The 12,861-nt window shown below is 44.8% G+C and overlaps 1 protein-coding gene across 4 annotated transcripts in view; it reads right to left on the bottom strand.

Annotated features, from left to right (window-relative positions):
• CDC14A (cell division cycle 14A) overlaps positions 1 to 12,861 on the bottom strand; it is a 436,445-nt gene that overhangs the window by 163,859 nt on the left and 259,725 nt on the right. For all 4 annotated transcript variants that reach the window (XM_078644521.1, XM_078644501.1, XM_078644511.1 and 1 more), the window contains one exon: positions 1,073 to 1,135. In XM_078644521.1, the coding sequence (XP_078500647.1) occupies positions 1,073 to 1,135 (63 nt within the window). The remainder of the gene's footprint in view (positions 1 to 1,072; positions 1,136 to 12,861) is intronic.

Here is a 12,861-nt window from a genome sequence, read left to right as displayed (position 1 = left end):
GCAGGTACTCTACCACAGAGTACCTGCACTTTTATTTTTCCATTTCAAGCGCTGCTCATGACGGCCCGAAGGTGTTAACTACTGAACCTTAACTGAAGGCACCATAACCTTCCAAGTTATGTTGTGATAATTCATACTGGTAAACCAGCACACTACACGCATCTCTCTGCAGCAAGCATATTAACCCAATAAGCTACCCTGCAATATGTTCTGTGTCAGCAAAACGCATACCAAAGCAGCATTACTACCTCCCCTTCAGGACAATTTCTTTGGAGGGGGTACCATTTGGAAACCATTGATGCTTCCTGCTCCAGAATATTGATTTACTGTGGTGCTTTCACCCCTCAAGATTCTGCCTTTTCTCATTTCTACCGTCATCACTAACGTGTGCCACTTCTGGAGCAGGGTTTAACTATTTTCAGTTTCATTCAATGTGTTAGATTCGGACAAATAAAGCATTCAAAAATAGGTGGATTTTCTAACGCTTTCTTGGGAACAGGGCGTAGACCTTGCCTGGCCGGTGCAACAGACAGGGGGAGGCTTTAGGAGAGAAAGACAGGAGGGAGGAGGAGGAAGACAGAGAGAGAACGACCAGAGAGGGAGAACGAAAGAGGAGAGCAGGCCAGAGAATGAATGGATGGGGGAAAACGAAGGGAGCAGGGCTGGTTTGAGCATTTTCCACATATTGTTCCCCAGTCCCGTCCTGCCGGGCGACCTCCTTGGAAACTTTGTGGCCCTACAGCTTTTTTTTTTTTTTACATAACTAAGCACTGGGGGTAGGTACATTACGCCATCACACGCACCTCCTAAATCGCCTGAGCCTGTACCGCTTGCATCCAGCACGCATATAAATAGAAGTGAGGGGGCGGCCGCCGCCTCTCCCCCGCCTCACTATCCACAGGCACACTAATTGTACCCTGCACACAAACAGGGCGCGAGGCAGGCAACAATGGCGCAGCTTTCCACTCAAAGGGGAGCAGTACTTTCCGTGCATTTCATTCTAATCACTGTGTCCGAACAAGCCGTGAACAAAACATTCCACTTCAGAGTAAGGCAGAGAAAATGCGCACACCTCGTAGTGCTCATACTCGTCAAGATTAAACGTCTCGAAGTCGAAGAATCCATGCTGCAACGCCTGAAAAAAAAGAAAAGAAATTATGATGAATTTAAAATGAAGTTCGCATATCATTAAGCAATGACACCCTCTCCCCCCGGCAAATCCATTCAGGCCCAAAGAGATGGATAGGCCACAGGAATCAAGCGCGTGGGAAACGGCTGTGTAGATTTGGTTTCAAGCACAAAAATAACGACAGCAATGTAAATTCGCTATTAAACCCCAACCGGTAATCGTATCTTGCACGCGGAGGGTTACAATGTTTAAATTGCCCAATGTGCGTCATAGGCGATATTAAAATGCAGGTCTCCTTGTACCAGAGTGGAGAACCTATCATTGACCCTCCGCAGTGCGCAAGGACCATTCTCTAATTACTTTTAGTCTTTCAAGTGCCTCTTCTCCCAGACTGAACTCTGTTAGCGCGGCCAAACGTTCGTTTAGGCCTTTCCATCTGTTATCTAGTGATACGTTGATCCAGGTTTTGGCTCGCTCACCTTGCACTTTGTCCGGTGATGTGGAAATTGACCTACCCCTTTATACGGAGTGGCTCACAGCCATATTGGCGGATCTCGTGCCTGAGAGAGTTGTTAAACCTGGAATGAAACGTTCTTCTGCTCCTTGGTTTTCCTCTAAGCTTAGAGAAGTACGTCAAAATTGCAAGAGAGCAGAAAGAGTTTGGAGGAAAGACTATAATCCTCGCGAGAGAGAAATATTTAAAGATTTGACTAAATCCTACCATAGGATGATTTGGAGTGAAAAAAAATCCTACTATGAACGTCGGATAGACGAATCGGATAATTCCTGTAAGGAGATTTTTAAAATTGTTAGAGACTTCACTTCTCCATCCCTAGCCACTTCTGTGCACTCTCATTCAGAATCTTGGCTGAATGAACTGGCACATTATTTTGTTGAGAAAATAAGCACTATTCAGGCTGACCTTGCCATTCATTCTAATCAGCCTCGGGCTGTTGATCCGGATGCTATTTTTTCGGTAAATCCCACCTTTTGGGAATTCCCGCAGTTAAGCCTTGCTGCTTCATTAGATCATTTAACAGGCTTGAAATCGGGCTCCCCTCTGGATCCTTGCCCGGTCTCGTGTCTTAATAAAATAGCCACGGTGCTAAATAGTCCTATTAATTTTATTCTAAATTCCTCATTGTCTTCTGGCATTGTTCCACAGGCTTGGAAGAGTGCATGTATTATTCCTTTAATCAAAAAACCAACTTTGGATCCCATCATACATGCCAATTATAGGCCTATTTCTCTCCTCCCCGCTCTGGCAAAGGTGGCGGAAAGACATGTGCACCGATCCATCTCCGATTTTATCGAGGCTAACAACTTGTTGCACAGTACTCAATCTGGGTTTCGTGCGAATTATAGCACAGAGACCGCATTACTGGAAGTCACCACTGCCATCAGAGAGGTCTTAGACTCGGGAGGAAAGGCCATATTGGTTATGCTAGACTTGTCGGCGGCGTTCGACACCGTTCCCCATGACACTCTCCTAATTCGACTCTGGGATTGTGGTCTTAGGGGGACGGTGTGGAAATGGCTTAAATCATTTCTAGCCAACCGTCGACAAACGATCTGGGCGCCACCTCACTCCGCAGCTATGTCAGCCTTGGAAGTGGGGGTCCCGCAGGGGTCTATTCTTAGCCCCCTGCTTTTTAACATCTTCATGGCCCCCCTTGCAGAGGTTGCGGAGTTGTATGGTGCCCAGATCGTGTCCTACGCTGACGACACCCAGCTCTTGTTCACTCAGAATAAGAACGAGGTGTTCGATGGGACCCGTATCAGAGGCTGCTTAGAAGCAGTCTTTGACTGGTTCAAGAGACACGGCCTGAAATGCAACTCCGACAAATCGGAGCTGCTTTTTTTCGGGTGTGTCTCTGAACCTAACTGGAAAAGTTGGTGGCCTGAGGATCTCTTTCCTCCTGCCAATGCTAGTACCAAGGCTAAAAATCTTGGTATTATTGTTGACAACGAGTTGACGTTTGGACCTCAAATAGCCTGTCTTGCAGGAAAGTGCTTTGGCATTCTGCGAATGCTCAGAAAATTTCTCCCTTTGATTTCTGTGAACCATCGAAGGGTTATTGTCCAGGCATTGGTAGGGTCGCGCCTGGACTATGCTAATGCCCTTTATTTAGGTCTTCCTAAATATCTTGTAAGGAGACTCCAGGTTGTGCAAAATTCAGCTGCGCGGGCTATTTATGGGCTTCCAAGACGAGCTAGCGCTTCAAACCTGCTGAAGGAATTGCATTGGCTTCCTATAGCCAAAAGGGTGCTGTTTAAAAGCTTGACGCTAACCTACAAGGCCCTCCATGATGTAGGCCCTAGGTACATCAGAAAGCGCCTTGCATTGTATCAACCGAGCAGAGCTCTTCGCTCCGCCTCCTTGTCCAAAATGCTCGTTCCATCCATCAAACGAGCTAGACAAGGGGGGCGATCGTTTCATTACCTGGCCCCATGTGCTTGGAATGAACTCCCGATTGCTCTTAGACAGGCCCCTAGTCTGTTGTCTTTTAGAAAAACATTAAAAACTTGGCTTTTTATTTAGGAATTGTGATGTCTTTTATTCTCTGTTATGTCTTCTTTTCCAATAAAGGCCCTCTTCGCCAAAGCGCCGGGACACTCCATTGCGAGTAGCCGTTGCGCTCTAGAAGAGCCCAATTAACATAACATAACAAGGCACTTGTTTTGTGACACCTGAAATCGGAGGACCTGCTGGGGTGCAATCGTGGATGTTGACGCGTGGCCGCTGACGTTTCCCTCCGTCAGCACACCCCCTCCCTCTTCCACCTTCTTTTTGGCCAGAGTCCAGTCACCTAAATTTATGCTTCCCTGACTGGTGGGGTACATACACCCTGTCTTTTCACCATTCATGACCGTTCTCATTAAGTACAGAAAACACTTCCATTGTATCCTTCACGGCTAAGTGTGTGCCAGCTATGAAGAGCATGTAACCAAACAACAAGGTAAACCCTATAACACTAAGAACCAGGGTAATTCCAATACATTAAGTAAATGGCCCCACTCGAGGGAAGCGGGAACAGCAAACAAAAGTCAGTACAAAATATACCGATCAACACAAAGGATAAGTAAGCAAACACTGGCCTAAATCAAACAAAATACTGTGACAGACAAAAATACAAAAGTAAACTTAATTATGCAAAATATGTGAGAGTTCTAAATATACCTACACATCATAGCACCACACAGATATATAATAACAACGTGACGGTGCAGTTCTACTCAGTGAAACAAGGTGCAGAAACAGTGATACAAAGAATAATGGAAAACGAATAGTCTGCTATAGAGAATATGATACAAATATTAATTTGGACAGAATTATTTAGGAGTTAAAAAACAATTGTGCAGATCCTATTGTATAAGGAACAGCCGACAATTCAATTAGACGCGCAGAAGGATTCAGACTTCCTCGCAGCTTCACCAAGTGATCCTCCTCCCGATCTTTCCACCGGCTAGTGTAGAAGATCGTGTACAAAGAAACCAGAAATCCTATCGCCAAGCATTACTATGGAGTCGGTCGGCTGACATTTTCCTCCCCACCTTTGCAGGACCAATCTAAAGACTTGTATACCTAGAATCAGACTGCCCTATCTTCCTCTTTTAGTCCTGATGAAGACCCGACACAGATGCACACAAATCTGCGCATTTACATAGGGTCGAAACGTCAACGTTCTTTTTATGTAACCTGCCACAAAGAGTCTCAACGAAACAAGGGAATAATTTATCCAGTTGTGACAATTGTTTTGTAAAGTGGACACTCATGATGTAATGTTTTGTCTATATGTATGATTATTTTGTCACCTCGTTTAACAGTGTACAGCACTCTGTCACCAGTCACTCCCTATTCACTCAATATACATAGTCCATGTGTCTGTTTGTTTTGGACAGCTATTCATGAAATTGTGAATGAACTCACTACAAGGTTTACACTAACATATTTACATTTAGAACCATTGTGGTCAGTGTGTGTCTCCTTATATATCCTTCATTGGATATATTGTGTTGATTTGTATTAATTACAGTTTTTCAACTTAGTTGTGATCACCAACAGAACCATTGTTGTGGTTTAGTTTCCATACCCAGGTTCTGAGGGTTACTGGGTTACCCCATTACTTCTAATGACAATTCAACACCAACGGTTTACTTGACCAGGGTCGTTATCAGGCAATATGTCAAAAGACACTTAAAAAAATGCAACCTAACATATTACATGGAATGCATCAAGGCAAAAATTAATTTTAGAAGCAAGGTCCAACATACAACTATGAAAGTAGAACCTGAAACAAAATAGGCAATACTGTTCTACACCTGTGGGGTATCTTAATCTTCTGTTTTTTGGGGTAGTCAACAAACAAATATTGAATCTATTGTGCATGGTCAGGCGGAGTTTTGGGTTGGATGTCATAGTTCGTCAATAAGATTGGGGGGGTGTGAGATTCCTATTTCCCAACAATGACGCTGGTCAAAATACATCATATGAGAAGCAGTGCAGGGTCTTAAGGAGCAGTAGGAACGCGGATTGTGAGAAGTACTTAAAACTAACTTTTTTGTAAAATAACAATGTTTTAAGACATTTAATCAGAGATGAGTGTGTGTGTTTTTGTCTGCATGTGTATGTAAACATCCCAATCAAAATTCGACAAACACCTCACCATACCAAACTTAAAGCATCTTTACCAGACTATTTACAACAGATTACATTTGGGAGGTGAAACACCCAATCCCACCTCCCCTCCAAAAAAGCTACACCCCAGAATGTTAAATTGTGTTTACGTGCCCCGGTTGTCTTCTTCGAGCTGTGTACGTTTGCCTGCCTTGCCTTTGCTGATCTGTTCTCTGCGGTTACAGAATGATGGACAACTACAATGTGCCCCTACCCGTAATATCTTGTCCCACGTACCTGCCTAAGATATTGGACAGACCTCTCATGTATGATTTCCTTTGGATGATGACGCTTTACTTGTGACCGTGCTCCTGTGTTTTTTCAGGTTCCATGTACCTTGCTTCTAAAATATCTTTGTGGCTTGATGCATTCTATCTAATATCTATTAGGTTGCGTTAGGTATGCTATTAGGCTGAAGTGTCTCAACTTCTGTCCCGATGACGACCTTGTCAAGTAAACCTTTGGAGTCATAACGTCGGCTATTTCTTATACAATACGATCTGCACTATTTATTCATCTCAGACTTCAGAAATGTTCCGGTGTCCCAATTAATAACTACATGTTATATAGACTACTGTTTGTTTATTTTTCATTATCCTTTGTACAGCTTTTTCTGCACCTTGGTTCACCTATCTGCACTGCACCGTCATTTTGTTTAAATGCATCTTTGTGCTGCTACGATGTGTTGGATTTATTTTTAACTCTGACGTATTTTGCATAAATAAGTTTAGATTTGTATTTTCTTCTGTCATGGTATTTTGTGTGACTTAGACCAGCATGGTTTTGCTTGTCTATCTTTTGTATTGATCGGTATATATTATACTGACTTATTTGCCGTTTCCCCTTCCCCGGGTGAATCAGCTATGACGAATAGGCATGGATAGAACAAAGACTTGGCAAAATCACAAAATATGTTATACTAACCTTCATTACCCGAGTTACAGTTATCTATTCTGATGAGAATCTTTGACAAGCTACCACCCTCTGGTGCACAGGTACTTATGGACTGTTCAAATGCGGTGCTATCTCAGGCTTCCAATGGTTGACTTTTTTGTCACTCATCTGCTGGCTTCTTTTTCAATGGCTTGCCTTCCTTTTTTGGTAGGACCTTCCCTGGAGCATAGTCTCTTTACCATCCTTTTTGAATGGCTGAGTTATATCCTTCCCTGCTCACATTTAGGGAACTCATTTTTTCGTTCTTTCTCCATGAGAGTCCATGTATATTCTTGTTCAAGAGTAGTAAGAACTTTTATGGGTTCAGAGAAGAGTAGAGCTAAGGGGTAGCAAGGGATTTTTAGGATTCAGTGGTAAGTAGCATTAAGGTGTACTAAGGGTTTTAAGGATTCAGACACGAGTACCGTTAATAGGGAGTCAGACTTTGGGTACAGGGATGAGTAGCGTTAAGTGGAAGTAAAGGAATTGTAGGGTCCAGGTTAAGGGGTAGCAAGGAGTTTGTAGGATTAAGGAAGGGTAGCATTAAGGTGTAGTTAGAGTTTTTAGAACTCCTTCACCCCTCCCCGGAATATCTCCCCATGCCTGCTTTTTCCCTTACCTATATGTTCCTTTTTGTTTGTCTCAACCTTACTTGTCACTATGTTGCCATGCTCTAATAACGGTGTAACCTTTGTAAAGATGTAACCTGCAATTATTGTCTGATACTCATGTAAAGCGCTCTGATACCTCCGGGTCTAGCCAGCGCTATATAAAACTTTAAATAAATAAACATACAAGTACAGTTAAGAGGTAGCTGGGTTTTTTTAGGGCTCTGGGAAGGGTAATATTAAGGGTTAATGGTTTTTAGGGTTCAGGGATTCATAGCATTAATGAATAGTAGTTTCTATAGTTAGAGAGGAGTAGCGTTAAATTGTATTAGGAGGTTTTAGGGTTCAGGGACAGTAGCTTTAAGGCATGAGGAGGTTTTTTAGGGCTCAGCCAAGTGTAGATTTAAGTGATAGTAAGGTTTTTAGGGTTCAGGGAAGAGTAGTGTTAAGTGTTAGCAATGGGTTTTTAGGGTTTAGGGAAGCGTAGCATAAGTGTTTTCAGGTTTGAGAGATGGATAACAAAGGTATAGTAAGAGGACTTTTGGGTTCAGGAAAGGACCACGTTAGGGGGTAGTAAGGAGTATTTAGGGTTCAATGAAGGGTAACATTAAGGGGAAGTAAGGTTTCCCAGTTCAGGGTAGGGTAGCATTAAGGAGTGTTTAGGGGTGGGTAACATTAAGGGGTAGTAAGATGTTTTTAGGGTTCGAGAAAGGTTAGTGTAAAGAGATAGCAAAGTACATTGAGTCCAAGTTATTGCGGGCACTGCACCAATATGTGCAATGTCCATGCAGTCAGGACCTAATTTGCATACTTTGAGAAAAATAGGCAATACCTGAAATATGCTAAATAAATGAATCAGAAAAACACATCTAGCTTATCTCTGGTGCAGGTGCCCACGGTGAAGTGAATATGGATGCTGAAACTATACTTGGCCAATGTAGTCCTTTAACTTAATTAGGGTGTTATAGCTACAATCGTACTCTCATCCAGACAGCCCAGGCTGCGGCTAAAATTGCAATTCAGACATTTTAACCTCTGAAAGCATCATAGAGGAACTGTTTTGTACTAGCCCAAAGACGAGGTGAATATAGCACCCTAAAAGATGGTAAAGGACAATTTTATGGGAAAGGCTGTCTAGATGTGGGACACAGATGCTTTCCAAGAGCCTTGCATGCTATCAAATCTGAAAAACCCATAGAAAGACCTGGCAGAGTCAAACTGCTGGTGTCCTGGATCTTGACTCAGTTTATGATATGAACTCCTGACCCTTAAGTAGATGACAGAACTCTGTATTTTCAGCTACCATCACTGAATTTAGTAGCCGGGTAATTCAGATCATAACCTTCAAGATGCATTCTTACACATCTGGGGATGGGCTCATAAGTGCTCTCGAAATAACATTGGGTAGATAAATGTAACACTGCCTTTTCAATACTGTGGCTCTTGTATTGCCTGGAATATATGTTTTTCTGCAATGTAAGATAATGTGAGGTATACTGTGTTAAATATGAGCACTACTCATCCTGGTGCCAGCTGGAGTTAGTCATCAAATCTGTAAAAAAAAAAAAAAAAAAAAAAGTACTTTTGCCCTGAATTTGAAGCTACAATATTGCTCTACTGTCTACTGTAAAAAAGTGCCAATTTTTGTTTCCACTTAACTTTTAGTCCATAGGTTCTGTAGCTTTTTTTTTTGTTTTTTTTTTTTGTTTGAGCGCAAACTAGATCCGAAGGTGTCAGAGCACTTTACATGAACACCAGTTGCGCTAAAGACTGACACATTCATTTTCTTTTCTTAGGCAAGGGGAAATTAAGTGATTTGCCGAGAGTCACAGGATGTTGAGCGTCCCTGCCAAGACAGTTACCCGGTTCCCCAACTCTGAGGTAGACCGCTCTAGCCATTAGGCCACACCCAGCTGTAGTTAGATCATAAAAAACACCCAATTACCTACCCATCCTCTTAATAGAAGACAAAACAAATAAGTTACTTATCTTCGATTACACTCTTTCTCGTGGATTCTCAATCTAACTGCGGATTCCTCGCATTTGAAAACTTCCCAAGCATCAGTCTGGCGCTCGAAAGCTTTCACCAGCAACGTGTTGCTTGGTGGCGCTGTGCAGCTCTGTGTTGACCCCATATGGCCCAGAAGTGAAGAAGCAGAGCCACATATAAGCAGCACTTTGAACGCTGATGTATGTTTCTTGATTGTCTCTTTCCGTGCCCTCAGACATGGAGCATGAACAATTGGTAGTACCAGCGGGCAGCTTCCTAACTTGAGACCTTTTTAAATGCTAAGTAAAGTAAAGTCCACATTTGTAAAGCGCACAATCACCCGTAAGGGTCTCTAGGCGCTGGGGGGCCGTCGGGAAGATTAAGCGAGCTATTGCCCAGAGTCACATGGTGCTGGGCTGACCTGCCGCCGGAGCCGGGGGTCGAACCGTGGTCCCTAGATTCCAGCGTCAGTCGCCCTGGCCGCAGCGCCACACCTCTTCCACTCCATAGACCTAGGAGGTCAGTGAGGAATCAGCGGTCAAACAGAGTTTCCATCAGAAAGAAGGACTCAAAATTAAGTAACATGCTCTTCTGATAAATTCTTCTAACACTAGTTTCCTCACCATAGAACAGATACCAAAGCAGTACCTATCCCTTTCGTGGTAGTGTTCGAGATCGGCTCACGAAACAGAAAATCTAAAATTGAAGGATGAATGTGTATTGAATTTTGTAGGCCTCACTATGAATCTACAACAGCGGGAAGCTGGCGAGCTTCACTGGTAATTTGCTTGCGATTCTGGTAGAGCCGCTCCTACTTATTAGTAGTAACAGTAGATTTAAACCTCTGCACTTCAGTGTTGCGAATCCAGCACAGGCAGGCACTTTATGAACAACCTTGGCTCCTACTGGGTTCAGGAAGCAAACACTTTGAACCAGAAATGTCGTTGTCCAGCAACAATCAGAGGGAAGTTTGTGACACACGGGGTAGTGACCAATAGAATATGAAACGACAGCCCAGGTGACTCATGATCTCCAATGTCATTTCCTTCCTGCTGGAAGTTTTTTTTCCTTCTGCAGTAGGCGGGACAACCATTTTCTTTGCTGTGAGGACACCCACATCTTTTATCATGAACACAGTAAGCCAGACACACAAATACAGCTCAGGCAGTTCTCAAGCTTCTTTTCACTTTACACTTTATGGAGTGGCACTGGTACTTTAAAAAAGAAAATAAAATATGTAGATACAAAACATATTTGTTCTATTTCACCATGAAGTAGCCAAATACAAACAACCGAGCAAAAACAGTAACATCGCTTATTTTACTCAGGGTGACATACTGTAGCTTTATCGACATGTACTTGCTCACAAAATAGAGGCAGTTTCCACCTCCCAACAAAATTATTCTATGGCGAATCGAAGGGCAGCACGCATAGAGTACACAACAACTTGCATTAGTATAGCATATGGAGGTCCATTTCTTTCGTTGTTTAAGTTGAACAGAGCCGAAAACCTTTACGACTTTATCAATAGGAGAATGTATGCAGTGGAGGTAACGTGAAGCTTCTGAGTGTAAAGCAACGTGCGCGCGCTCACAATGTAAACAACATATGTGCAGCCCTGGTGTGCGGTCCCAAAACTACATGCAACAGCTTAGACGTGGGCAGCAGGGACTTGGAAGGCCTGAAGCTTGTCAGTCAGACCGGGTACAGAGGCAAACTAGTTTATTTCAATGCAAGTGTTTTCATGCAGTGAGTCAAAGCCATGCATACAATTTTTCTAGCTCCTTTACACAGGGATAAATAAGAGAAAAGGTTTGATAATATACCTTCACTTGCCCGAATATCATACCAAGGGACAAGTACACTGGAGAGCTAGGCAGCAATAGTTCTAAAATGGATGCGATTGCAAATTAAAGGATCTATTTTCAGATCTCTTCCATTAACACGGCAATTAATGCACGCAATGACATACAAAACCTATCGGCTTTAAAGCTTAGTAACAGAGAAATGCACAGGAAGGCTTTGCGTGCCACACAGACAGATTCCTATGCTAGTCATAGCTAACAAGAGGCCCATGTCACATGTAACATTGTGCTCAGCATGGAAAACAAAGGAGAAAAATCCCTGACCATCTGGGATGCTAACATTTCTATTTTTAGGTCCAGCCTGGGCAGCGCATGAGCTGCTCTGTGAGGCATGCTGTAGTCAGGTATGGACTTGGAGCTCCGCCCACTCTCCGCCCACCCTCCGCCCATATTTTTGATTGGCTGGTGTCATTGTCCATAATAAACTGGGACTTTTAATTTGTCAACAGGCTTAGTAGTACAGCTTTAGTACCACCTTGTCTTATTTTGTAACCTCCCATGAGGACACCCCCCGTTACGGGTGCTGTTACTCGGTAGCCTCTAATTACAGCCTCTGAGCAATATTTTCTCAAATAGCTTTGTCCTGCCTTTTGTTGCCGACAGGACACGCGCTCTCCTAACACTTTTAGCACATGTGCCGAACGCATTTGCAATGCAATTGGTCTTGTATTTGCAAGAATTTAAACTATTGGCATTGTAAATGGCAATGCCGTTTATTTGTTTTAAAAACAACACAAAGAGGGGCGTGGCCAAGATGGCGAGCTAAGAGGACGCATCCCTCGTGAGCTCCCGAAGACCCGGAGCCCACGCACCGCCAATTACCGCTGATCTCCCCCAGATCGGGCGGACACGGTGCCCAGCGCAATCAAGAAGGGCAGCGAAGCGACTTAGAGCGTCCCGGTGCCCTCCGGGGTGCAGCGGAGCCGGGCTGAGCGATCCCCGGAGGTGAGGCCTGTCGCCGGGCCGGGAGCCCCAGCGGGCCGCCCTGCGGAGCCGGCCGGTGGTACGCCGGGAAACCCCAGCGACGCAACCGGGACAACCGGAAAGGAAGCGCCTCCCAGAGCGAGCTGATCGGGAGGCAGCGGAGAAATACACCACGGCGGGCCGACGGAGCATCGGCCGAAACACACCGCACCGAACCCGGGAAGCCCCAACTACGCGACCCCGGGGATTCGAGGGACGGTGAGGCCTACCCCGGAGCCTGGGCTTCTGGAGCCCCCCAGTGCGCCTCGATCTGTCTGGAGGGCTGACGCAACGACTGTAGAGGGCGCCACGTCTCCCTGTGCTGCCCGGGCGGGCTGTGGGGACCGCACCACCGTCCATCTCTCCAGTGGATCTCGGTAGGCCTCCGGAGCGACAGCAACGTCCGGCCCAAGGGCCTTGAATACGACGGGGCCCTCCCTACTTCATCGCGCCTCGCGCCGGAACCAGGCCGAGGCCCCCCCTCGGCGTGGACACTCCAGGTGGCGGACCATAGGCCCGAGGGGAACATTGTGCGGCTCAGGAACTGCGGTGAGGGGCACCAGCCGCGAGAGACATAGACTTGTGCCACTTCTGTCGCGGTGCGGAGAGAGGCCATCCGAGCCCTTCCGAGCAGACTCCACTCCTACAGCCTACAGCTACTACAGGGGTGGTAAGACAGCGTGGCCTACTTACCT

Source organism: Lissotriton helveticus, chromosome 1_1 (genome assembly GCF_964261635.1).
Source record: "Lissotriton helveticus chromosome 1_1, aLisHel1.1, whole genome shotgun sequence".
Lineage (NCBI taxonomy): Eukaryota > Metazoa > Chordata > Amphibia > Caudata > Salamandridae > Lissotriton > Lissotriton helveticus.
This window is presented reverse-complemented; position numbering and strand designations above follow the sequence as displayed.